This window comes from Meleagris gallopavo, chromosome Z, assembly GCF_905368555.1.
Source record: "Meleagris gallopavo chromosome Z, MGAL_WU_HG_1.1, whole genome shotgun sequence".
Classification (NCBI taxonomy): Eukaryota; Metazoa; Chordata; class Aves; order Galliformes; family Phasianidae; genus Meleagris; species Meleagris gallopavo.
This window is the reverse complement of record NC_139435.1, coordinates 65,916,783-65,944,757: the sequence shown is the minus strand read 5'-3', so window position 1 is coordinate 65,944,757 and position 27,975 is coordinate 65,916,783. Positions and strand designations below refer to the sequence as shown.

Here is a 27,975-nt window from a genome sequence, read left to right as displayed (position 1 = left end):
TGCGCTTGGCAAAAAGGCGGGGGCAGGCCGGGCCGCGCCGTGCTCTGTAGTGCGGCAGCCACGCTCGCCGCCGGCCAGGGTGACGCGTCCCTCCGTTCCTCCTCCCTCCTCTCCCTTCGCGGCTTCGCAGCCGCCGCTCTTCGAGGATGGCGGTGCTGGCGCTGGCCCTGGAGGGGCTCGCCATCTTCGGTCTGATCCTCTTTGTCGTGCTCTGGCTCATGCACTTCATGTCCATCATCTACACGTAAGCGCGCGGTTGCGGAGCTCGGGGCTCCGCCGTGCACCTGCGGGATGCGGCTGTGCGGGGAGGGCCGGGGCGCGCTGCGCTGCGGGAGGCGGCGTTCCGCCGTGCGTTGCCGCGGTGCTGCCGGCGCGGCGCGAAGCAGCCCAGTTAACACAGGTCTGTGCAGATTGCGGATCGCGGGCTGCTTTTCATTTCTTTACCTCGCGTGTAAGGTTGTGTACCAACTCAGTGAAGGGATGACTTAATGCGTGGTGACGATACTAGTAAGAAAACAGTGCGCGCGTGTATGTGTGTGTGTGCGTATGTCCGGGGCTGCCTGAGGCACCGGCTGCTGGGGCGCTTTACCTTGCGCTGAGGGGTGTTTGCTCCAATGGCGGACACACAAAGCAGGTTTCTGTGTGCGCCCGTGGAGGGGCTGCCCGGGCCGTGTGGGAAAGGACTGGAACGTGCTCCTTTCTCCGGTAGGCCTTGGCTTTCTCTCTCGTCAATAAGAGGCCACTGTTGCACTGCCGTAGGTGTTAGAGAATGCCCGGGTTTCTGTTTGCCTTCCTTTCTTGCTATTGCACACAGTGATAGGTACCTGTGATAAGTGCCTGCCCTTGTTGAAGATGGAGCTCTTCTTGCCTTCACACATACTAGGCATACCTCTGCTGTCCTTGGGTATGATTGTTTTGCTCTCCCTTTTCTCACGAACAATCCCTTGAAGGGTCTGATCATTTTTCCACGCCGTGGTTGGGTTGCATTTAGGTCTTATATTCACTCCGGTGACTAAATTTTTTCTTGAAAACTAGCATACGGGCTGTGCTGGGCATGAATAGCAGTGTTTTGGATACTGAAGGCACAGCTGTCTCTGGGAAGCTCTCAGGCAAACAGACCTTTGTGTGCCAGAGCTTCAGCTTCCCTGGTAAGTGCATGTGGTGGTGGTGCTGCTGCTCATAAATATTTAAGAGAGTGGTGGCAGCTGCGAGGGACAGGAGGCCCAAATGGTGACATGGGAGAAGGCATGTGAGAGGATAAACAGTAGGAGAGACAAGAGAGAGCGAACAGAGGGGCCATAGGGAAAGAGGTGTTTTTGGCAGCTTGTGCTGTACATCCCAGGTACAGAGCAGAGGGTGTGGAGCAGTGCAGGGACACCCCTGGATGGACTGAGGGTGTGCCATGGAGAGCTGTGGCCAGCCCTGGTTGGGTGCGCACACCCTGAGCCTCTGCAATTCAGAGGATTTGCAGCCTGTGGGTGAGTCACACCAAAGCAGGTGCACCTGCCAGAGGAACAGTCAAAGAGCTCCAAATATAAGTAAGGTGGGGCAGAAAACCATTATGCACTGATGTCCTGTGTCATCTCATGGAATGTGTTGGGGGAACTGAGTGTAAGATGCAGGGAAATGAGGAGATTGGGGATGATCTTCATCTGTCTGAAGTTGAGTGTGGGGAAGGGGAACAAAAGATACTGCCCTGAAAGTTCAGTTGCACTCTGCCTTACCTCAATATCCAAATCAGCAATTTCCTGTTAACTGACAATAACTTCAAGTAAGTAGAATTGCAGAAATTGGGACTATTGTCTCTTCCTGTAGCTGCTGGACAAGGCAGGCAGCAGGCAGGCCTGGGGTAGCTTAGAACTACTGTAAATGAAGTGGCAGTGACATGTGAATAGAGCTGTAGGTTTTTGTTATTGGGAGTTTGTGGTGTGCCTGTGGTTTGCTTATACGACAGCAGTGTGATAACAAGCTGGGAACTTGCCAGCGGGACAGATGATTAGTAAGAATGGAGGCAGACTCACTCCAGTTTGTGATACCCCTAGAAGAGAATGTGCCTGTAGTAGGGTTCCTGAGACCAGCTCAGAAGACACAGATAGGAGCTGACCATCTCTGCCCATGAGGTGGGTCAGTAACGTGGCTTTTTAGTGTTCACTGCAGAAGGGTGGCCCTTGGTCAAGGCTGAGCAGCTAGTAGCACTGAAGTGACCAAGCTACAAGCTGTGGGGAAACTTGCAGTTTTGGATGTTGGGGAAATTCTTTACAGAGAGAGTGGTGAGGTGCTGGAACAGGCTGCCCAGAGAGGTTGTGGATGCCCCATCTCTGGATGTTCAAGGCCAGATTGGATGGGGCCCTGGGCAGCCTGGTCTAGTATTGAATGTGGAGGTTGGTGGCTCTGCATGTGGCAGGGTGGTTGGAGATCTGTGATCCTTGAGGTCCCTTCCAACCCTGGCCATTCTGTGATTCTGTGCCGTGTTGCAGAGGCTGGATGGAGGAGCTGTTATTTGATAGGTATATAGAAACAGGACTGCTGCTCCCCAGATTGTGACCACTCAGCTGTCCTTTACTTGTGGTGAAATTAGAGAAGTTCTGGGCACCTACAGCAGACATCCCAGGGAGTTATCTTTGCAGTGCCTGTGGTGATGCTGGGATGCTGGAGCTGCTAGAATGGGTACAGCTGCTGATGGGTGTTTACAAGGGAAGGACCCCAAAAAGCAGTCATGACTAGTGCTGTGGCCCAAAAGTGCTGGTGGTTAGGCACAGTTACTCATGCCCCTCTGTTGTGTGTTGGATATTTGTACAGCATGCTGCACCCTTCCCAAGGTCACTGAGGTGTCAGGGGGTCTTCTCTGATACATGGAAGCTCCTTTTGATCTCAGTGAAAGGATGTAACATGGTAGTAGAATTCTATCATGTTTACTACATACTGAAAGCTACTTAAACTATGCCAACTACAGAAAGCAAAGAAGAAAGGTGAAACTAATTAGTTCTCCCATTTCTCACGTTGTGTGTGTGATAATGTTGGTTTGATGTTTGTGTAAGTGATTGGACTAAGTACTGTTCTCAGCCCACTGTGTCTAGCAGCACTTAACTGGTGGATTGCAGGGACTGAACTGTGCTGTTGGAATAAAAGTGTTAAAACTTTTCCATAAAACTTGCACATAATACATGAAACTTCCTCATCCTGAGATTCTCTTTTGAAATTTTAGATGTTTGATTTTAAAGTAATAGTAGTGAGAACACATGTGAATTAAGTAGGTAGATAGGATTATACATGTTCGAGAAAGTAAACTTTTCTTTTGAAGTGCTGTCAGCAATTGACAAGGTTAAAGAGCTTTTCAGTTGTGTTGGTTTGTATTATAATTGCTTTAAAAAGATGTAGGTTTTGGATATCTAAGCTTGAGAAATGCCAGTTGTGAAACTGTGCTGTCCATTCTCTTGTGTTGCATTTGCTAAAGCTTAATCTGCTTCTTGACGCTTTTCTCCCCTACGACATTTTCCCACTGTGAATGTTTTTAGTTTATGAAAATTGCAGTAGGTTTGGTAAATTTCACTTTCCTTCAAAAAGAACAGGTGGGTTGAACAAGGAAATTCAGGTAATCATACTGCTAAGTCAAAGGGCATTCTATAAATTGTCTGAAGTGCGTGATTTGAAACCAGTCTAAGTTTGTTGCTCTGTGTAATACTGAGTCAATGAAGTAAAAGAAATTAACATAGGCCTAATGCATCTTTTTATTGCTAGTAATTAGGTAAAGGGCAGTTTGCATACATTTACTCTGTGTAATAAGGCAATGGTATCTGACCTGTTTGTGTTGCTTTCCTTTATACCTTACACAAGTCCCTGAGCAAGGACCCTTGAGTGCATATAGCTGCTTGAGTTGAATTTGAACATTGACTGATCCAGCAGGAGTTTAGTGTTGGATGTTGCTGGGTATACTAATTCTCAAACCATCTGAAATTGTGTGATTGCATGGACAGCTAAATTGGACTTTCAGAACGATAATAAAAGGGAAGGCAGTTGAATGATGTGCAAATAAGGAAAGGATTTGCAGTGTTAGTCAAGAGACTAAGGAGTAAGTTTTGATATTTTAACATTCTGTTAAACTAAATAATGTTAAACTAATGATTCCTGAATAACTTCTACTCTGAAGATGTGCACAGAATGGAACAGATGCCTTCTTAAATCAAGGAGAAAAAGTAAACAACTAAAGCTACTTTCTCAGGGCTAATGAGACTCTAACACATTGTGTTTCTGAACAACTGACTTTCAAATTCTATGGCGATGGGTTTGCTACTTTAACAGTATTTGAAAATAGATAGTTCTGGTTTAATAATGATAGGTGTTTTCTGAACATTCTATGTCCCTTCCTAACATAAAGCTGGCAAACAAAGCCCACAGAAGCTAGAAAAAGCCTTACTTAAGTGTAATCTGATATGTTTCCCTACTAAAGTCTTCTGACATTAGTCTAAGAATGAAGGAAAGCCTGTGTTTTATACTTCTCTAGAAACTCAAATTGATTATTTCAGCTCATATCCCACACAAGGGTGTGTATAGCAAATACATTCTAGGACTGAGGACAGAGGATAGGATGTTGTAAATTTAGGAAGTTGTGTTCTGCGTAGCATCTCTGCACTGCATTGAATTTTGCCATTGTCAGAGAGTTCCTAAGAAATGCTTGGTGAGTTTCTTAACGTGCTTGCAACTTCCTGCTGTGTTTTCCTGTTCCACAAAATGAGACTCTTGGAGTCATGTTTCGGTTTTGAGTCTCTATTGTTCTTGTATCTGTTGCCAGTAACAATTCTAATTGCAGGGCTTTTTTTTTTTTTTTTTTTAAGCGAACCATAAGCCAGTTGGTACTGATGTTGCTCATTGTCCTTGCTTCCCAGATGTAAGTGGGAAGGGTAGTGTCATACCATGGAATTGATGACCATATTGCTGCTTTTAGTTTTTAAAAATAATTTAAGTGTATGGACATTAAACAGTAGTCAGTGAAAAATGAATTCTTTAATCGTGCTGCATCTAGATGTAATTAGACACATTATGCCTTGTCTACTGGTGTAATCCAAGACTTCCAGAAACTTACCAAAGGAAGCAAGCTCCTACATGCAAGTGGAAACATATATAATACCATTAACATAATGCATAAGCATGCAAGGATAAAATTCAGTTTGCAAAGATTCAGAAAACTCAAGTTTACTGAAGAACTTATGCAACTTTGAAAAGCTTTCTAAAACATGGGTTCTAAACAGACACCATCACCACCCAACAAAGCTCTGTTTGACACCTGCTTTTTGAGTTGTTTTGATCTTTGGGGTAATACATTACTGTATAGTACTGTCGCCTTTACTTCTGAAGAAAACACTATTATTGGTTTTGTCCCTATTGTACTGTCTCAGTGCCTTCTGTTAGTCTGTCCCTTGCTGCTTGGTCTATGACTTGTGTCCAGTCTTACTCTGCTCTTTTCTGATATCTCTGCTTGTCTTTGGTCTTGTTCTTCTGACTTTTTGCTTGTTGCTATAGCTGTTTCTGTGTTTGGGCTGTCTTGTTTTAGCACTGCTGCTTTCTGGCAATAGACTGACCAAAGTATCTGTTAAGGGCTACAGTTACTCACTTTCACATCTCAGGTGTGTGATTGCTTTGGTTTGTGGAAGTGCTTTGGAGGCAGCTACCATGGGAGGCAATCTATGTGTATCAAGTATTCTGGGGCATCAGTGAGCTAAGATGTAGATGAACTTCCATGGAGATGACTTAAATACCTTTTTCTGAAGTTAGAGGTGTCCTTCCCTACTGATGATAATCAAAGCAGAAAACTGAAAAGTGTGGTTGGAGCATTGGAGCTTCTCCAGGAAATGACTGAAAGACTTCTAGCACATGCAAAATGCTCTGTCTATTCTTGAGTTTTTCTTCATTCCTCTGTTGAATCTTTACAGAACTTATACTATCTAAGCTGAAATTTTTCATGCAAGTGAACAGTTTTTCCTGTTGCATAGCTGATGACAGACTTGATGTAAAATATTAAACTTAACATTGGGTTGTTATCTAATTTCATCTGTATGGAGCAGGGAATAGAGCAAGCTTGTGACCTCTGCTAGGAATGTTTCAGCAAAAATCTGTAGAGAATTTAAAAGCAAGCAAAAAAGGACTTGCATTTTTTGACTGCAAACTGGGATGCTAGAGAGGAATAAAAAGTTACCTGAGGCTTTTCTTTGATCTTGGTAACACTCCTGTCTTTCTGTTCTCTCAGCACCACCGTCTCCTCTATCTCTGCATTGATGATAGACCCTACTTCATGCAGAATCCTACAGATACTGGCTGCAAGTACCACATCCTTATAAATTGTTGGATTGCTTTTTCTCAGCAAGCGAGTGGCAGCATTATGGCAGAGAGAAATTGAAGGGAGCAAAGCAAAGATAACAAGTCAAGTATGATTACTAAGGAGGAATGGGAGAATCAAGAATTATGGGCACACAAAAATAGTGTGTGACAACTTGGATGGCGAGTTGAGGATCAGTTTTTCAGCACATAGTAGGAAACTAGTGTTTTAGGCTGGAAATACCATTTGAAGGCTCTGTTCCAAGCCTCTACTGAAAGCAGGGCTAACTTAACGCTGATGGCTCTATGCTCAGTGCATAGTTAAAGAAAACAATAGCTTCATGTTGTGATAAGGCATGGAAACCACCAGAAGTCTTCAGAACTGAGATGCAAAAAGTCATCTGCAGCAATAGTTTTTGACATCTTTATTAACGATTTGTTGATGATACAGGACTGGGAGGAGTGGCTGCCATACAGAGGGACCTGTACAGGCTGGAGAAGTGGGCTGACAGGAACCTCATGAAGCTCAGCCAAAGAAAATGGCAAGGGATAACCACATACATCTGCGCTGGCTGGGGACTGAGCACTGGGAAAGCAACTCTGCAGAAAAGGAGCTGGAGGTGCTGGTGGACAGCAAATTGACCCTGAGCAGTGATGTGCTTGTGGTAGCAAAGAAGGCTAACAGCATTCTGGGCTGCGTTTCTGACCGGTTAAGAAACATGATCCTTCCCCTCTACTCAATACCGCTGAGACTGACTTTGGTGTGCAACGTACAGTTTTGGGCTGCTTTGGTATGAGACATGGTGGAGCAAGTCTGGCAGAGAGCCAGAAGGATGCTGTCAGGGCTGTGCAGAACCTGATGTGCAAGGAGAGGCTGAGAGAGCTGGGACTGTACAACCTGGATTAATCTTAGGGGGAATCTTATTAGTACATGTAAATACCTGACCTGGAGAAGTTAGGAGTTAATTTTTGAGTTATGTATAGTAAGACTGTGTTTGAATGAATTTTTGTATTAGAAGATTAACACTGAGGGAAAGCCAAACAGCTCAAAACCAGAAATCTGAGTGGTAATGTGAGAACAAAACATTAGTGTTGGAGGCAATGAGAAGGCTGGTTTTTGTTTTGTATTTTCTTCTTTTGTTGTGAGCCAGAAGGATAAGATACAGATGGCAAACATTGAAGAGAGAGTGTGATATTACAGGCTCTTAACATGAGTAATTTGGTAGAGGCCCAGATTAAAGATCTTGGAAAAATCTAAAAGTAAAGAATTGAGGATACCATTCTCAGATTGGACACATTATCTTGACAGAGAATGGGAGATGGTGAACGTGACAAGTAAGCTGTAAGAACAAACCATGCCTTCCTGATGTGTAGTTTGTGTGGAAAGATGAAAGACTACAAGATTTGGAGCAGGTAAAGCAGAAGACTACACTGAAGGAAGCTCTTGAAGTGAAATAGATTGTGTTACTGGAAGCAGTGGAGGCTTTCAATCAAAGAGGCATTTGGCCTTAAATGCTAGCTGTAGAGGAGGAAGCTGAGAAGTGACATGAGGAGGAATATGCTTTGACTGCTTGTGTAATGGTTGAAGACTTCAATTAGGTTGAAAGAAGCTGAGGCTTTATGTAAACTAAATACTCCTGTAAACTTCTTGTTACTCTGGATGAGTGGAAATGTTTAGGTAGAGGGTGGTAGACAGTGCTACGTGACTTTAGGAATGAATTTGTGGACTTTGTCAGAACTCATGTGTGGCATGCTAAGTATGTGACTAGTTTTACTGGTTTACTAAAGCACTCTTTAGTCCTCGGATCATCCCTCCCTGGGAACTGCTGAAGTAAAAGTAGGCAAGTTCACTGGGATTTTAATTTCTTTTAATTGAAAGAAGTTCTTTTGTTTTAATGTACATAATTGGTCTTGCATTTTACAAAAAGCTGTGGCTTAAAAAAGGATTTTGTGTTTTAGAATAGATAAAAACCTTTAATTCTTGCTGGGTGAATAGCTTGCATTTCTGAAGTGAGTTACAGTTGTTGATAAAAGTCTAGACTAGTTTGTACCTTCTCATATTTGGCCTTGGTTAATTCATACCTTGAGTCACAATGAGGTTGTAGCACATGTAAAATGAGTTTTACACTATCTTCTGCTCAGGTAGGATAAAGTAACCTTACAGTTGTAGACAAAGATAACCAAAGTGAAGTATTGTACTATGTGAAAGGCTGAGACTGTGTTGGAAGTACTGCCTGTGACTTGTTGCTTTGAAATTGTTGTGTTTCTTGAAGCAGTCTGACAACTTCACACATGATTCAAGTGGACTGATCTTATTAAAACAGCCAGATAATTAACAGCTCATCTGTCTTGCCAGTTTATGTTGGTGGTTGCTTTAGCCTTTGTTCTAGACCAATGATCATTCCCCTCTCCAGAAATATCTCTTTGAAAACCAAAGTCTGTTTTGTTGGCTGTTTTTTTTTTTTCTGACCCCTTGATTAGGTTTGTCTCAGCGTTGTCAGCAGTGTAACCTTCAGAGAGGGACCTGTTCAAGTGAATATAAACATTAATTCTTATGGTGGTTGTGAGTATCCCTTAAGTGCTTGTTCTGAGATACTAGTTCAGGTATCTGTTTAGTAATGAGTTCTGAGGTGATTGTTGCTATGGTTTAATAATGATAGCATGCTATGCTTTATTTTAAAGCAGAAGAAATATTTCTCTGACTACACATACATCTTACTTGATGTAAAACATCCAAGATACTGAGACAGTGTACAGAGCTGTTACAGGAAAGCTTACAAGCACTTTCTGCTGGAGCACTTTATTTTTTAGCCTAAAACAGCACATGTTTTTCTTGCATGGTTTGCTAGAATGAGGCGGTGGGTGAAATAAAAAGCTTTCAGGCTCTTCTTCACAGGGGTATGCATTGCAAACTGTCAAATGTTAATAGCAGCAGCAGCATCTTGAAAGTGAGAAATTCTCCCTGTCTCCATCCTTACAGGCATGGGGAAACAGGCTGGATTTTCAGGCTGACGGAGTTTCTCAGAATTAAGATACTCATACTTCCTTTTAAACAGTTTTAAAGGTGAGATGAAGTGTAGATGTTCCATAAAACATTATGCTTGCAATGCTCTTATCTAGCTGTAGTGAAGTAGTGAAGGAAGATAAAAGTTTCTGTTGAGACTCTGTGTCCCCAGTGTTGTCTGTACTTTTGCAATTTTTAATTTATTATTTTTGAAGAGAAGAGAGATAAATTTACCAAGCTGGATTTTCTGGTTTGTATCTGCTGGAAAGAAAGCTTTTCTGAAACCTTTAATGTTGTGTTGAGTACAGAAGTTACTCCAGTATTTTCTTTGGAAGGTTTTTATAGTTGCTTTCTTCTGCTCATAATTGCTTCCTGGTGTTCTTTATTGGAAATTCTTCAAGGTCTCATAAGACTCTTGCAGTGAGAGCATTGTCACTGCCTTGCTGATAGTTCTATGGTCCAGACAAGGCATGTAGCTTTTGCCGTACCTCATCTGTGAAAACAAGGTATTTTTGTATTTGTTCATGTAGGTTTTGAGTCATGTGCTTTTTTTTTCTTGCTGAAACTTTTAGGAAAAGGGGCTGTGAAAGATTGTGCAACAGGGATCTATTTGTGCAGTGGGAGCAGCAGGGAGCAGCTTGGGTCTGTAGGAAGCACATGATCTAATACTTAGCAATGAAGTTTTCGTTTAAACTTGTGTCTTATGAAATGAATAGTAAAGAGTTATTTTCTACCTACAGAATGGCAAAGTCAGAAAAGCAAACCAAATAATCTTACAGTACAGATCTTCTTTGTATTAGAAGATTTCATCTTTAGCTTTTTGATCCTGGGTTTGATTCTATAGTAATAGCGACTGCTTTGGTTGCTTTATCAGGCCTGGAGTTGTTGCCATCCACTGGAGATGCTCTCAGAAATAAAACACAAATTGCTTTGCACGCAGCTCTGAAATTGTATAACACTCATTGCAAGCAGCCTGCATCAAAAAAAATGTTTCTATTTCTACATTCCACTGTCTCTTAATTTGCTGCTCAAAGGAATAACCTAAATCCCCTCCTACTCCTACACCTTTCTAAACATTTCTGCTTTTCTAATCTGCCTTCAGTGAGCATGTGGCTACATGGTGACTCAGACTCAGATTTTCTGTGGGATAGTTCTGTTTGATCAGCAGGCTGATCCAATTTATCTTGTGGCCCTGACTGCTTTATTACCACCAGTAGGCCAAGGGTTGTGGGAGAGCAGAAACAGGGCAAGAATTGCTGTTTTGATGGCAGCCTGCAGACAGCCTATAAGAGAATGCTCTGTGTTCGTTTCAGTGCTTACTGTGTTCCAGAAACAGCTGTGATGTAGACATGGTGCTGTGTTTTTGTTAAGCACATGCCAGAGTACACTTCATGTGTGCTGTACACTGACTACCTAGGATTTGGGCTGTAAAAGGATTCCCATTACTTCAGGATAACTGCAGCCTATTGTATGGGAGTTAAGTCTGTTTGTTTCCCTTTATCTTGTGGGCATGGGGATAAGAAGGAGAACGGGGGAAGAACTTCTAAATTTTGAGAAAGGGACAGTTTGCTAGAGGTTTGAGGTTGATATCTGAAGTGCTTGCTCGTATTTCTTTCTAAAAGATATAGCATCATCTTTTTTTTTTTTCCAAACATGGAGTTCAAAATCAAAGCCAGCAACACAAAATTCACCTGTGAGAAGACTCATTATGGTTTTCCTGTGCTGAATGTGATGTGACTTTTGTGATAACATGTCCAGCTGTTCAAAAAATGCTTCTTAAAGCATTTTGTCTGTTTGAAGGTTTAAAGTTAAACAAATTGCACTAAGATTTTTGTTCTGTCTTGTAAGATTGTATTTATCTTTACTAACTGAATTACTGCTTCCCACAATTGGAAATACAGATTAATATTTGTTTTCTGAGAATATTTACCATGTGGAAAGTTAGAATTGTCACAGCCCAGGTTCTACCTCAGTCCATTTTTTTTTTTTTCTTAAGTCCTTCTGCTTTTTTTTGTGTGTGGAAATCATTTGACTCTTGTTTTATTCCAACTCATTCCCCTTTGGTGCACCTCCCCATCATGGTATCAGTGTGCTATATATGCTAAGAGCCTTTGCCCTTTCGTCTGTGTGCTATGTGTAGTGCAGGAAGAAATTTGTGTAGAATGTCAGTGGAGTGTATTTGATTTGTCTTTTACCCACAGCTGGTATATGAGGGAGCACTAACCAACTGCAGCATGACCTCATCCTTGTGCACATTTCCAGAGGAAGTGGCTGGGCTCCCAGCACTGCTTTGTGCTGGCATGGATCCTCCCCTGACCTGTGGTGAGCGTGCTCATGCTGCTCTCCCATGGGCAGCTTGGCTCTCTGGAAGCCTGCTGAAGTCAGGAGAGGAAGGAGTATGAGCTTTTCCTTTTTTCCTGATCTAAGCAGTCTCCTTTCTAAACATGTTTTGGAGCTTACTGCATCCTTCCTGAAGCGGCTCCAACGTTAATTTGGCAATCTGGCTTTTTTCTTTCCACTTCAGGATTAGTTTTCTGTTTAAGTGGGTCGAAATAGCTTACAGCAGGATTGCATGGGCATTTGTACTGTCACAGTGTCTTGTTTGGCTGGTGATGACAGAAGCAAGGAGGTTAAGGAGCACCAAGGGATCTCTGCTGTTAATGATGCCGCAGGGTCGTCTTCCTCATCCTTTCAGCAAGTATATTTGCTAAGTTAAGTTGACAAAATGCTGATGCTACAAATGAAATTACTCTGTGATGGTTTAAGTGTCTTGACTAGGTCACTGTGGGATCAGACAAATGGCAACACCACTGTAAGAAGAACAAATCCCAGAAATGGAGGAAAAAAAGGAGTGCCTCCAAGTCGCAGCCTACGCTTGAAATGATTCAGCTGTATTATGAAACCATACTCTGGGCAAGAAAGGTTGAAAAAGGATCCAGGTGTTTAAATCTGACTTAAAGAATAATTCTGGGCACTTGCTAGAGGCCTGTACTGGTCTGTTTTGCAGTTTTCAAAGCCATCTGAAATTGACGAGGTCCCTAAAAGGAGTAGTGTAGTAGGCCTGTAAGTATGCAATAGGATATTGTGTTCATGAATCTGTGTAAAGCAGTATAAGAAGTACTTCATAATGCATTATTCTAGTTTAGATATGCCACTGCAACATCTTTTCATCGGTCTCTGTGCTACCACATATAAGGATGCTTTTCTTCCTGCTGGTGTAGACCAGCACTGTAGCAGAGGCTGTTCAAGCAGACTCTTCCCACCCACCTTCACTGGCATGCAAAATGTGCCCTGTGGCTCCAAAGCCAACAGTTGTCTTGAGTCAATGACTAGGATTCATAGAATTTGACTTTTATTTGTAAATAAAATTACAGTTCTGCATGCTCTGTATTTATAAAATACAATGTATTTTTTTGGCTGCTGATAATTGTACAACCACTGCTGCTGTAAGGTGCTGGAATGTGTTTGTTATTAGCATAGAAATGTCTATACACTAAGATTAACATGGTTGGATTTTAACATTAATCTATTAGTCTTTGTAAAGCAAGGATTGCTAACTTTTCTGTGAATTTAAGAGTTACCTGCACTACTTTCTCTGGACTTCTCTAATCTTTCTTTCAATGGTATTTATTGCCCTGATTGTAATGTTATAGATTTTAATCTGCACATAAGGATACCTGCTTTTGGAGATGTTTTAGTGCAAGGCATTTATAGAAAGTAATGAAAATATGGTGATCTCACCTTTCCCTTTCTGCTGCCAAAAGAAGCAGGACCATCTTCCTTCTCATTTCTCCTCTTTCAAGTGGAGAGGTGTTGTTCTGTAGCAGATCCTGAACTCCACTAATCCCTGTGAGATGACTCAGTTGACCAAGAAAACTGTCTGGAGGACATGTGTAAGAATTCAAAAGTACAGACAGTGAGAAGAGTCTTTCCAAAGTAACGAGCTGCTGGGGCATCTCAACTGCTTGTGCAGCTACACCTCCAAGGGATGTGTTCAGTCCTTTCTGGGTCTTGTTAGTGCTGCTTTATAATTTCAAAGTATCTGTTGCAAACTTGTGGTGAAGAACAATGTTCTTGCAGTTATTAAGGAGAATTAATTAAGTAGCTGCTGAGGAGAGGTTAAAATGAGTGAATAAAATGTTTTGTTTTTCAACTACCTTTAATAACCATAGTGACCCAGCAGTCTACTTCAGCAAGCTTTTTTCTATTTGCTGGAATACTCACCCCACCTGAATGGCAGGGGAGGCAAGGTTTAGTAGGCTAGCTTGATACAGATTGCCAAAGATTTATCATGTAGTGACACTGGGCAGTGATAACTCATTGAATTGAATTTTTGCCTTTTGAAGTATTTATATTTCTGAGAGAAGACATCCAGATTGTAAATAAGTTTCCACAGGTTTTGCAGTTGCTCCTTAGACAGTATAGGACAGTTGAACGACAGCTCATGGCTCCATTATGCATCCTTCTGCTCTTCTTTCCCAACTTATTCCCAGCACCAAGCTGCTTAGATGGAATTTCAGTGCTTTGTCTCCTGATGATTTCAGGCTGATGTATTTAACACGTCAGTGTGAAGATGTTTGTAGATAACTTGGCTACTGTTCTTTCACACATGGGACCTGCAGGTGCCTTTAAATAGCACTTTAAATAGTTTTTATTGTTTCCTTGATGTAGTGGTGCTTTCTTGCAGCTTACTACATTAGGCAGGGATAGGGGGAAAAAAAATAATCAATTAAGCGAGAACATCTGAATATTCTGGGTTAAGTTCAGTGCAAAATATAATTCAGTGTATAATATGAACCTTGAAGGTTCCTATTCCTTCATTCTTAACTGTCTTGCTTGCTCAGTGCTGATGAAAAACACTGATCACAACACCCATCTGAGAGAACTGAACAACCATAAGGACAAGCTCAGATTCAAAAATATTGCTTCACTGTCTGCTATTACATCTTACATTTACAGTGTAGACCCTGCATGTTCCGTAGTGTGTGACTTCACTTAGAATATGTATGTTAAAAATATTAATGTTAACTTAGCCTGATATTTTGACTTCACTGTTAAATGTTAGCCCTGATATTGCAACTTATTTCTGACAGTGGTTGCTCTGTTTCTCTGGTGAAGATAGATTTCCAGCTGTTACTCTTTTATTCTTGCTCAGGTTACACCAATTCGCAAATAGCCTTTATCAGTGTAAAATGATGTGGCTTACTGGTAAGTTCTCTCCTGCTCCATGGAGTCTAACGTGGTGCTGTCTTACCTTAGCGTCATGATACATGTAGCTCCCAAGATGGCATTTTAAGGTACCATGCTAGAGTCAGCCTTACCTTACTGAGGCATACTCTTTCAGGATTCTCGGTTTGTTATACCTTATAGCTGGTTAGATCCTGATAATGCTACATGCCTCATTTGCAGATTTTTGTAAGGCGTCCCTCACACCATGTGTAGGCTCTTCCTTGTGTAATTCAATCACCTGCCTAATCCTATATGTCAGCATGGCTTGTAACACAATGCCTAGTGAGATTCTGCAGTTTTAACACTTGCTGCTTGTTATCTATCAGTCCTGCTGCACATCTTCATCTGTGTTTCTTCTTACCTCTTTCCATTCATTCCTTTTCTTCAAGAGTTTTCTCAATATACAAACCCTATTTGCACTGCTACAGCTCACTTAAAAATGATTATTTATTTGCATTGGCTACTTTTTTTTCTACCCCCTCTCCCCCATTGTTCAGAATAGCATTATTGGTACTCCCTTAACAACCTTGTTTCCTGATGTGTTGATGTTCAAATTGGCAACGAGGTTTTTGTGACAGCTCTCAGAACTACTGAACAGTTTCTTCACTTTGGTCTGATTGCTCCTTGTCCATTAATTGTTTGTCAGGACTATTTTAGTTTAGCTCTGCAGTGGCTTGGTTTTGATGACAGTACGAGGACATCATCTTTTCCTTCTGTCTTATGGTTATTCTGCTGCAAATAGTGCTGTGCTTCTGGTGTCCAGCTGCAAACTTCACTTAAAGAAGTGTGCTGGGGAGACAGATGAAATGACCTGTGTGAGCATGTCATTGTCTTGTTTCAACAAAATGCTGTAGAGAACTACTGGAATCTCTTCTGTTAGTAGAGCAGCTAGATTAGTAACTTTCTAAGGCACATTCTCAGTTGATCTTAATTCCCTTCCTCAAAGATGTTTAACTGTTGATTTTTACTAATCCCTATTTTTCTCTTTGTGCTTTCAGCTTGCTTTAAGTTTTGCATACATTGATGTAGGAAAAATAACCTTAATTTTTATTTACAGGAAGCTGTTTTCTGGTTATCCTGTTACAATAATGATTTTTAACACTGTGTAGGAAGGCAGAAATGTTTGTCCTATGTAGACTGAAGGAAGTGATACTTTCATTGTTTAAAATGATCATGTTTGGAATTTTATCTGAAGTATTTAAGAAGTTGAATAAGATTGAATTGAATTTGTCATACCTAATGCTGCGCATTCTCTGACGTGCTGTCAACAGGTCTGAAAACAGCTGTTGATCCTACAACCGAAACAAAATTTTTTATCACAATTTTAAATTTTGAGTTTCTTATTTTTAACTGTATTTTAAATGGAGTTCTCTACATATTTTGTTTCATGTACAGTGGTTATTTCTTCTTGCAGGCGCCTCCACCTAAATAAGAAAGCCACAGATAAACAGCCATATAGCAAGCTTCCTGGTGTTTCACTTTTAAAGCCGTTGAAAGGTGTGGATCCTAATCTGATCAACAACTTAGAAACCTTCTTTGAACTGGATTATCCCAAAGTATGTATACTATTTACAGTATTTCCTTCTCTGCCTCTGAAAATCCAATCAATGGTTTGTGCTAGAATTACTCAACTTGATTGTACAGCGAATTGTTCTTCCTTCCACAGCAAATGCATGATTATGTGTTCTTATGTTCCAGAATTTATTCCTCTTCAAAAAACTGTTTGTAAAGGAACATGACCAAGACTTGAAGACAAAGCCTACTCTAGATTTTACTAAGATTTGTTAAATCATTACTCCATTACTTTCTTGTTTATAGGAGTACAATCTTTAAAAGACCATTGCCTTTTGAGAGACCAGACACCCTTCATAATTAGGTATTTTTCTGTAACAGATTTTGTGAAAATAGCCTGAAATTTACTGGTCGTTCTTACTGACATAGTCTGTAGCAAAATGTGGCTCAGTGAAGTACTGCCTCCAAGCCACTTAATCATATCTGGAAAACAAATAGTTAAGAAAAGCTTATGTTTGCTCTTGAATGCTGTTTGACTTTGTAATATGAGTGATAAGCAAGGTAAGTGATAACTGTCAGATGCTGTCCTTGTGTTAAGGACCTTAAAAGGGAAGGACTCGTTGCATCATTCGCTTTGTGGTGTGTGGTACTGTGGGTGGAATACAGTCTATTCTGACCACATATATTTTGAGTTCAAACTCCTGATAGAAAAACTTTTTGCTTCAGTTCTTCTCAGAAATGCTTCAGACACTGCTGTTTCCTTTTTACAAAGGACAAAAGCACATGTGAACTCTGTGGTGGGTTTTCTTCGTATATTCTATTTAGGAGTAACTTCAAAACTCTGTCAGGTAGGGTTTAAAAAACAAATCCAAACAAAACTCTTGCAGTTGACTACAAATTGGATTGTTCTTCTTTAGTAGTATTTGAGGCCTTTCAAAAATCGAGGCATGCAGATTTGAATCATTCTGACTCCCCAGAAAGTACAATAAACATTAAGTATAGCAAAAAAAAAAAGTTAAAGGCAACAAGATCTCAAGCTGTTTTATAGCTATAATGACTATCTCAATATTTGACTACAAATACTATTGTTCATGCCTACTATGCATTTTGAAATTTTGTCAGATGTCCCCATTTGTGTTACATTTAAATTAACCCAATTCTAATCTTTGTACAGATAAATGTCTTTGTGTTTTCTCTGCACTTTCACGTATGTTGTTCTTTAGTCCATTATTGCATACAAAGGCTATTTACCATGAAATAAAATTTTTCTGCTGAAATGTTGTCATGTCAAAGTTTTCTGTTACTCATTCAAAATTCAATTACTCACTGATTTTTTTTCAGAATGGATATAGAGATGTTATTCCAACGGTGGATTGAAGATTTTATCACTTCCTAGCAAAAAAAAAAAAAAAAAAAAATTGTTTCACATACTTAACTGGATCAACAATAGAGCACTAATCTCTTCAGTTGTTAATTTCCATGATATTCATAATGTAAGGGTCACTTCTGTAGTAGTTGAAATATCTTTTACTTCTTAAATTGCTTTTTCTTTATAAAAATAATTGGAATCAAACACTGCTCACTCTTCAGGCTAATTAGCTTTATGCTTGCACTTAAAGACGTAGCTGCTTTTGTCTGTAGTGTTGGAGCAAGTCCTACAAGTACAATTAAGAAGTTATTAAGTTTCCACAATATTCTGAGTCAACTTGCCCTTGCTGGGTTTTTGTGTCACAGTGCCTTTTTTCCACTTGAAATGATGTATTTATTCAACTTATTTCATCCGTTGTAGTGGATGACATTACTTGTTCCTCATAAAGAATATGAACTCATCATTGAGCTTATAGGCAGACACCTTTTGATGTTGGGAATAATTTTTTCTTGTATAGTTCCTGGAAAATGAAGTTCGGCTAGGTGTTACTGCAGTGTGATGGAGAATAGAGTAACTGTTTTGCTCACTAACTGCAGCTTTTTATTTATTATTCCTGTATCAAATGGGATTAAATCATTTCTAATGAGACTGGCTGTTTAACTTTTTGCATGTAAGGATGACTTCGAGATTTTTTTGATCAGAAACTTACCTTTTCTGAATTGTATTCTTAGAATTGGTGTGCTATTGACTTGTAATGCTTCACAATTTGATCAGGGAGACAGGAAGGCTATGTCAAGACGGAAGTACTCAGGGAGTCCATTACTAATGAAGAAACAAATACCTCTTTCAAAACTTGTAGTCTTGAGACATTAAGTTGTGTGTGATTCTTAAAACGCTGCTTTTTCACCAAGTGTTTGTAGCTCATTTAGTAGCTGTGTAGGTTGACTGCTGAAACAGGTACAATTTCTTACTTCATGCTAGGTTTTCTAACCTTTGTTCTGTAGAGGGGAAGATGTACATTATGATGTATGTTCCTGCACTTAGCTTTATTGTATGATAAAGTGTACCTTTATTGGTCTCAAAGGGCTGTCATCCTGCTGTGTTCTGCATTATGCATCTACAAAGTGAAGAAATAGAAGCTTAGGTGTACAATAGTTCGTGTTAACATGATCTGGAGTTTTGTTAAAGAGATGAAAAGAATCTGCTTTGTGTCAGTTTCATTTATAAGTCTCTTGTTTGTTTTACCGTCCAAGTATTCAGAGTATTACAGACTGTTGGTAAAGATCAAATACCAGCATAGTTCTGGCACACAGTGCTTTGGAAGCTAATATATTTTGACTGAAAAGTGAGATCTATAATCCTAGAAGTTCTGTGGATTATGTTCTGCCATGGAAGTGAACACTTTCACAGCTTGTAGCACCTTCCTTTAATATTTGATGTACTGTAGTTTTATAGATCATAAACTTCAGATTCGTATATGAACAGAAATGGAAGCAGGGTTAGGGTGGAATGGAAGCAGGAGCAGAAACTTTAGCTTCTTTGTGTAACGTTCTGTTTTGTGCCTAATAGAAGTCTTCCCAATAACAGGAAAATGAACATTCCTTGCTACAGTAGTTTACAGGAACGTGGAATTATTTTCTTTTTAGCAAGTACTTGCTGGTGCATTAGGTGTTATTTAGCTGTAAAACAACCCCCTTTTATTTTTAATGCTATAGCAGTGCTATTCATTTTTTTTTGTTTGCTATGCTGTGAAGCTTTATTCCCTAGGCTATATTGACATCAAATATGTGCATCTTTTTTTTCCCCCCCCCACTAGTATGAAGTACTACTCTGTGTACAAGATCACGATGATCCAGCTATTGATGTCTGCAAAAAGCTCCTTGGAAAATACCCAAATGTTGATGCTAGACTGTTTATAGGTAAGCAGTGCTTCTCCAAAGTGGGACTTCAAATTACAAAAAAATTTTTAGGCAATCAGCTCTTAAATAGTGTTCTGAAAGACATAGTTGTCTTGTTCTTCCAGTGTGCATTCTGTGACTTAATCTTGTATTTGAGCAGAGTATAGAACTAGATTTGTATTTGTAATTTGTGACCTCATTTTAAAAGCAATCAAAAAAACAACAAACTCTAGAAAAAAATCATTATTCAATCTCTGCACCCTTTTTCTGCTAACTCTGAAATTCAATTCAAGTTTGAATCTTGTTTCTACACTATTCTAAATATGCAGGGAGTGACTTAAAGTTCTGGTTGTATTTGAGCTTGAGGTGTTAAAATAATCTGTTTTCATTAACTTAGAGACTAAGTCTATTTCTTACTAATTGTTTCTTCTGAAAGAGGAAAGGATTAGGAAAGGATAATTAGAACTAGATGACATGTAGTAAGCAGAATCATATCTGTTAGGAACAAAAGGTTGTATCACTGTATTCTACTCCACTCCCCCTTTTGCTAAGTTTATCCTAGGTTGTAACAATCATAATCAGGACTCTTAAGAAAAAGCAGTAGGCAATATTTACTTCATAGAATGCAGTAAAAAGCTTTGTAATTCTAGTCTCAGTTATTAACCGACTATTTTGAAGAAGCATTTGAATTATTTTCCTTTTTAATTCTCTACTAAACTGTAGTAAAATACAAAAAACAGAAATAAAGGAATATGTAAAATTTAAATGCTTTTCATAAAGGTGGACTTGTAGAATTGAAAGGTAAACATACTGATTTTCCAGCTAGATTTTTTCGCAGATAGATTAAAAAAAATCTTAAAAAAAAAAAAAAAAAAGAGCCCCAAAACAAACAGGTAAAAAAAAAATCAACACTCAGAAAAAAGCACCCATTGCATTTTAAATATGCTTGCTTTTTTTTTTTTTTAAAGGTGGCAAGAAGGTTGGCATCAACCCCAAGATTAACAACTTAATGCCTGGCTATGAAGTTGCCAAATATGATCTAATATGGATTTGTGATAGTGGAATCAGAGGTAGGTGTGTATTGTAATGTGCTGATAGTTTTATTCCCCTTACTCCATGTAGGCTAGCAGTTGTAGAAGATTATTTTAACTTAGAACAGGAATAGAAATGAAGTCTGGAGAATTCTTTTCACAGAATAAAAACATTCAACCTTTAAGGATGTCGGTCTTATTTTTGAAAATACTGTTCTTATTTTATTTGCTGATCATAAAATAGTAATAATGATTAAAATTATTACTGACAGTTTATTTCTCCAAAGTGGAGTGCACCAAGCTGTACCTGCTGTTGACAATAACATGAAAATAACAATACTGTTACACAATAGCCTTCTGCTAATGATGGAATTGCTCAATGAACTATCATTTTCTTATTTCTTGCTTAGTTACACCGGACACTCTGACAGATATGGCCAACCAAATGACTGAGAAAGTAGGATTGGTCCATGGTCTTCCCTATGTTGCTGACAGACAAGGATTTGCTGCCACCCTGGAACAGGTCAGTGCAGTGTGTGTGTGTGTGTGTGTGTGTGTGTTTAATACGTTGCTGACTAAAAGTTGTATGGTGCCTTTTGCATTTTCAAGTGAAAGGAGGTTTCTTCTATTTTTAGCAGCAGTTACACTTCAGACTGTCTAGGATAGCTTGTAAATGTTTGGAAATTCTACCACGTTGCTCCAGACATCAATTCAAATCTTGTTTGCTATACAGAGTGCAGGATGAAAATACAGGATTTTATTTTAATAATTACTGGCACTTTAGTAAAAAAAAAAAAAAAAAAAAAAGCTGTGAACTCTGTTGACCTTTAACTAGGAAAATAAAAATGACTAAGTTAGAGAAAAGACCTGCTCACAGTAGTATCTTATTTCCAGAGGTTATAAACAGAATCTTTGGAACAGGACCTAATCAAGGTGTATGTTCTGCTTTCCCTTAATACTCTCTCAGCTTTCCAGTATTTTCAGCTGAGATGCACCCTGTAGGAAGTACTCTTTTCTTACACTAACTTTTACATTTTCTACTTGAATCTGTGTAAATCTCCTGCATCTTACCTGTCTGTATCAGGAAGTTCTGTAGATCTATATTACAAGCACCACTGCCTTCTTAACTCTGAACTCTTCTGTAGGGCTATTTTATGTCTCCTAGTGCTTGTTTAGAAAGAGAAGATGAAGAGTTAATTCCTGTCCACTATCTTCGTATCACTTAATGTTATCTGTCCTATTCTTCCCTCTCTCCATTCTCAGTAAGTTGTTCCCAGTAGAAGAGGAGATTGAGTTTTGTCTGTTCCTCGTATCTGAAGACAAATAATTTAATAATTTCTTTTTACTCTAAGCTGGCATAAATAAGGCATTTTGGTCCTATTCTAATAGTCAAAGGCAAAAATGTGAGGGAAAAAAAGTGCAGAGAAATTCAGTAGAGAGACAGTACCCTGAGTGAATTTTTTTTTTTTTTGAAACAAAGTCTGAATTGATTTTCTTAAAAGAAGAGAGCAAGAGGGTATAACACAGAACTCTTATTGCTGCTTGCTAAATAGCATTCTAATTACTGCTTCTATGCTCCTGGAAGAACTTTTTGCTTCTAGTTCCAGTGTACCACAAGGTACACTGACCACAAGGTCACCATGCCTTCTATTGAATAAGCTGATGTATTAGTACGACCATCAATAGGATGAATAGCACTAAGATGCTAGTGCTCAGCCTTGGCTATCTTTTTCTAGGAAACTGCTGGCTTTATGTTACTGGATCTTGTATTTTTAAAACTTTTTCAGTCTGAAGTGTTTTGGCTATTTCATCTTGCTGGTACATTAAACAAAAATTCTTCGCTTCTTTACTGCTTTAGTTAAGAAGAATGAGACAGTATGTCTGTCAGCTGTAAGTGAATAATTAATTATTTGAGTGATTAATAGTTTGAGTTTTACTATGTGTATTACCTGAAAACAGCCTAAATTAGAAATTTAGTATCGAATAAAATATGGCAGTTCAATATAAAAATTCAAGCTGTATATTAAATCCATAGAAACAGAGTCCACATCTATTAGATTTCTCAGATTTAGTGTTAGATTAGACTTCTTACTTGGGTGGTAAAGAATATAGGATCATTATTGGCTGTGTTTACAATTCTTTCTCTTTCGAATACATAGAGAGGAGAGAGTTGTCAGTAGTAATGGCATAACTACACGTAGAGCTTAAAAGCCTTATCTTGTTTTTTGCAGGTTTATTTTGGAACTTCACATCCAAGGTCATATATTTCAGCAAATTTAACTGGCTTTAAGTGTGTAACAGGAATGTCGTGCTTGATGAGGAAGGATGTCTTGGACCAAGCTGGGGGATTGATAGCTTTTGCACAGTATATTGCTGAAGATTATTTTATGGCCAAAGCAATAGCTGACCGGTAAGACCACTGAAGCAAGCTTTTGTTTGAAATACAGTTTGTAACTGTTTTCACGTGTTACATGCTATACATGTAGGCAGTCAGGTCAACTTCATGTATGCGCACCAAGCGTGCTTATGACATGTGCTTTCTTCTGTCAATCCTTGGAGAGAGATACTCAAGCCCACATCAACTGCTGTAGAAGAATGTTTCAGAGAACATTAGGTATATTGTTCAGGAGATATTTACTATCTTCTAAGCAAGAGATTTGGTAAAAGTGTACTTATTTTTTTTGCTCTTACGCATTGTAATAATATAGAATATATACTAAAGAAAATATCAAAGCTTAATAAAATTCTTAAAATGCTTGTTCTATAGCTGTTCTTTGCATTTCTTATTTGCATGCTTTTCATAATATATATTTATTTTTCAGAGGGTGGAAATTTGCAATGGCCACACAAGTTGCAATGCAAAACTCTGGTTCATATTCTATTTCTCAGTTTCAATCCAGAATGATCAGGTAAGATTTTAATTCTTGCTTCCTCTTCCTTCCATTCCTGTTACCTGTTTCTGATGTGATTAACCTGAAAATGGAGTGAATACTTTTCTCAAACTAATTTGTTAATAATGGCAAGAATGCTATCGTTTCAGTGCATGGCTAGAGGTGCTGACTTTCCAAGGAAATGAGACTCATGCATGAGTAGGTTTTTTTTTTAAGACTAAAAACCTAAAAAAGAAAAAATGCAACAAAAAGAAACTGGTTACCTATTAAATGTTTTACATAGTGTTTTTGAAAGGGTAATTTTTTTTTTGCCATGTTTAATTTGAAAGTGTAAATTAAAAAACATGGCTCATCACCTGATGAGTTTGGGGAAGAAGTCATAAGAAATGACATGTAGTCTGAACTGTTTTGTTTCTTTCCTAGATGGGCCAAACTGCGAATTAATATGTTACCTGCCACAATAATATGTGAGCCAATTTCAGAGTGTTTTGTTGCCAGTCTGGTTATTGGTTGGGCAGCTCATCATGTGTTCAGATGGGATATAATGGTGTTTTTTATGTGTCACTGCTTGGCGTGGTTTATATTTGACTACATTCAACTAAGAGGTGTTCAGGTATGTCATGTTTCTTATCAGAGGTTATGAAACCTGCTAGTGCCAACTTATTGAACAACAGATAAATGTGATTAAAGTAACAAGATACTTCTCTTGATATCATCAAGGAAGTGCTAGGTCAAATCCTGTACCTCTGCCCACCTGCTAACTTCACTTAAAGTAGCATGAAAGGTGTGCTTAGTTGTGATCTTACTTTCTTTGTGCACTTACTTCTAATTAGCCTCTGCAAGTTGACTTCTGTCTCCCTTTCACATTTTTGCATTTGTGTTTCTAGTCTGCTATATTTAAGCATATCCAGAACTCTAAGCTTTTTTTTAAAAAGTACAAGTACAGCAGCTCTGAAATTTTAGTAGTTTTTTATCTTTAATTGTTCTGTCTTTTGTATCTTGAAGCTTATGTGTACAGTTTATGTACACTTAAATGTATTTCTTCTGTATTTTGATACTGGGTATAATCTGATGTCAAAAATAAAACCTCCTCGTCACTGGAAGAAGGGAGTCCTCAGTAAAACCTTCTATATTGAAAGATAACACAAATCAGAGAAATATATGCTTTTCTGATGCTGTAGTTCTTGAGGCTACTCTGTCTACTGTGACCCTATTCCATCTAAATCTGATTCACAGTTACTTATGTGTACAAATTATGAACTAATTCTCATCATACTGAAAAACATTCTCTTTGTAGTTTTAAGAATTCCTAGAAGGAAAGGCTAGTTCTACTGATCAGGCAGAACACTGGTTTAACAGTCGTTTCTCTGATTACTGCAACTACTGCATGATATGTACATGGTGAAGTAAAATAACTTTGTACCTGTTCTTCCTCTTCTAAAGCCTCTTCAGTGTGTAGCTCTGCATGTAGCTGGTAAATCTCAAAGGAATATTAAATTCAGAAGGACTGTCTGTAAATGTTTTTTAATCTTTTTTTCTATGGAATTAGCCAAAAGCTTGGTTCTTCTAATTTCACTCCCTTGAAAATGTGTGGTGGCCTACTCTCTAGGTGCTGCTATTCTGGGGTCTGTGGCATAAACTTAATGCCTGCTTTCAACACAGTTTTACAAAGCTTCAAAAGAAAATAAATTGAAATTGTGACTCTTTGTCTTTTGCTTTGCATACAAGTCACTTTTTGAACCTTCTGGGTTCATTCTACCAAGTATCTCATGTTTAACGTGTGGGTAGTCATATCTTGAAAAATCATATTGAGAAAAACTACTTCTAAATAATTAATTTGATAATATGAAACAGTATATTAAGCATTAGAATAGATTTATCTGTAATACAAATGTTTCACATTACTTCAAAACCCCATGGTTAGTATGCTTAAATATTTGTTTTTGTATTCCTAGGGTGGTGCTTTATGTTTTTCTAAACTTGATTATGCAGTCGCTTGGTTCATCAGAGAATCCATGACAATTTATATTTTCCTGTCTGCTCTGTGGGACCCTACTATTAGCTGGAGGACAGGACGCTACAGATTACGTTGCGGAGGCACTGCAGAAGAAATCCTTGATGTATAGCCACAGCTTTGCAACTGTGACTGTCAAAAAGAGAAAGGGGGATCGAAAGTATTATAAATTGTTTATAAAAAATACTTCTAAGAAAATCTACCTTCAATAGTTTTATTACTTGTATGTTTTGGTATCTGTTCTTTAATTTATTTTTTGCATGGCACTTGCATATCTGTGTAAATACATCCATAGTCTTGGCCAAATGGTATTTTGCTCCTATGTACAAATAGAAATGGAGAGAATTGGTTCTGATACATATCTGCTATATGAATACTCTGCAGTAAACTCTTTTTTTAAAAAAAAAAAAAAAAAAGAAAGTATCCTGGATAGGAATGGCTTCTTACTCCATGGTATGCTGGCCTAGCAAAGCCAGTGGTCACTTAGCTATTGTCCAGCTGGATTGCACAAGGCTGTACCTAGTAATATCACAGAAAAAAAGTACATCTGATTTCTATCATATCCCACTAAATTGAGCTACTAACAGGACCTTGGGAAAGAAGCTCTTAAATGCTTTATGCCTACCTCTTGTAGTTGCTGCAGAACAAAATGAAAGTAAAAATGCTTAGCAAAAACAAACTGAAATAAAGCTGGAGTCCTGTGTTTATATGTATATATGAAATACTTTAGTTGTTGCAATGAACCAAAAGTGGACTGAGTTTGATAGGGTGAGGTGAAAGGCATTACTGGTCAGTCACATATTGTGAGCATCTTTTGGCCAACTCTAATCTGGTTCGGTCTTGAACCTTGTTAAGCACTGTGCTGTAACTAGCCTAGTTGGCCCCCTTCATTGTTTCCATCCTTTTTAAGGGGTGTTTGGCTTTTTTTTTGTGTGTGTGAGCGCTTTGACTGGGGGTGGTGGGGTGGGGGATGTATGCGTGAGACTCAGTAAAGGACAGAAGGGAGCAGAAATACATTTCAGAAACATTTCACACAAGCTATTTTCTTAAAACAATGTATTAAGAATGTAATTTCATGATGCAGGTATTTAAAATCTTTTTAAAGTGAACATATGTATCCACAGTAGTCAAAATTAAGTATTCAATTGTAGTAAATATTGTGAATATATTAAAGGTTTGGGTGAATTTGCTGTTACTAAAATTTTAATCTTAATTTAAACATCAAACTAAGTCTACTCTTGGCTTTTTGCCTTCTACTGTTAGTCTAGCCTTTAAATTGGACTTAGTATTCCAGTGGTATGACTAAAAGGACTAGATTATAATGCATGCCGTGTTTTCTGACCCTGTCCCTGTAGCTTGGTTTCCAACCTTATTGTGAGACTTTCCAATTTGTGGTGAACTGGACTTGTTTTCTTTAAACATCTTTAATTTAAAAAAAAAAGCAAGCAAAAAAAGCCAACGACAACAAAAGAAAAAAAAAAAACAACAGCAAAGCTAGAGAGGGATGTTGCATAAGCCTTTTGTTTTCATAATTGTATTTATGCTGCTTTACTTCAGGTGGAATGGAATATTGTCACCATGAATGTGAGCTGCTGATTACAAGGCTCATGCCAACCAAGCAGCTCTAAAAGCTGAATTACGTGTAGCATATTAGCAATAATGATATGTATTTATAAAAATGGACACTTATCTTACTGAGCCAATCCCTTAGCTGTCATATGCTACACATCAGTGTCGTGTGTGTACGTATTATACATACTCTGGGCCAAAATGCTTCATCCATCTTAATGGGTTTTTTTTTTGCCTTATGATAACATGGAACTTTTTAATGGGCATTTCTGTATGAACAAAGGCTTATGAACAAAGGCTTTTGGTTGCGTGCTTCTTTTCATGTGAATCAGGAATAAGTTTTTTTGCCGAGGAGAGTTGCACACTGAAAGCTAGTCTAGTTGTGACCCACGAAAACATAGTTTTTAAGAGTTTTTACATAATTGAATTTTGCTGACAATGTTTATATCTTTGTTTCATGAAGTTTAATGCCATTCATTGCACTGCTGAAGTGAAGCATAGCTTGCAACTTAGCTTTATGCTGATTTCTATGCAGGCAGTGGAACAGAAAACCAAAAAAAGGCTGAAAAGACTTCATTTACAAGATGTTAAGTGGGGATAATTGTTTAACCGGGTGCTTTTATATTAGCAGAACCATCTTTGGTCAAGAAAACTGAAGCTTCACTTAAGCAAATAGTTTTGGGGTATTGTCTGGTTGATTGAAATTGAAACCAACAAAACCAACACTGTCAAATGCTGAAGATGCTACAACAGAACTTTCAAAATTAAAAATGGCTAATGTAAAGTTGTGTTGTTCTACAGGTATGTAGAATATACCATGTTTATTTAAAGTCATTGTTTTTCTTTTATTTAAAAATAAATTTTGAATATAATGTTTGGAATACAGTTTTTTGCCTTTTCTTTAAAGTGTTTGCCTTTGATTTAGAGTGTTTTATGGCAGCTTTGGATTTGATTTCTGAGTCATCTGCACTGCACTAAATGAGTGTGCTGCCTTTAGGTTTTTTCGTACTTGTGCGATCTGTTATGAATTAACATGTGTGTGCCTAAACCTTTTGAGCTATCCTTATTCTAAAAAACAGCTTGAGCATGTGAAAGATTCATACCTGATCAGATTCCTGTCTGTTGAAACGAGTCAGCCTAGATTAAGAC

At 38.6% G+C, this 27,975-nt stretch overlaps 1 protein-coding gene across 1 annotated transcript; it reads left to right on the top strand.

Annotated features, from left to right (window-relative positions):
• Positions 1-27,707, top strand: UGCG (UDP-glucose ceramide glucosyltransferase). Its single transcript, XM_085213042.1, has 9 exons — positions 1-244; positions 15,957-16,098; positions 19,240-19,342; positions 20,290-20,391; positions 20,763-20,875; positions 22,584-22,762; positions 23,175-23,261; positions 23,667-23,856; positions 25,199-27,707. Exons 1-9 carry the CDS (start codon positions 147-149, stop codon positions 25,367-25,369), a joined length of 1,185 nt encoding a protein of 394 aa, XP_085069168.1. The 5' UTR covers positions 1-146; the 3' UTR covers positions 25,370-27,707.
• The last annotated feature ends 268 nt before the right edge of the window (positions 27,708-27,975 follow it).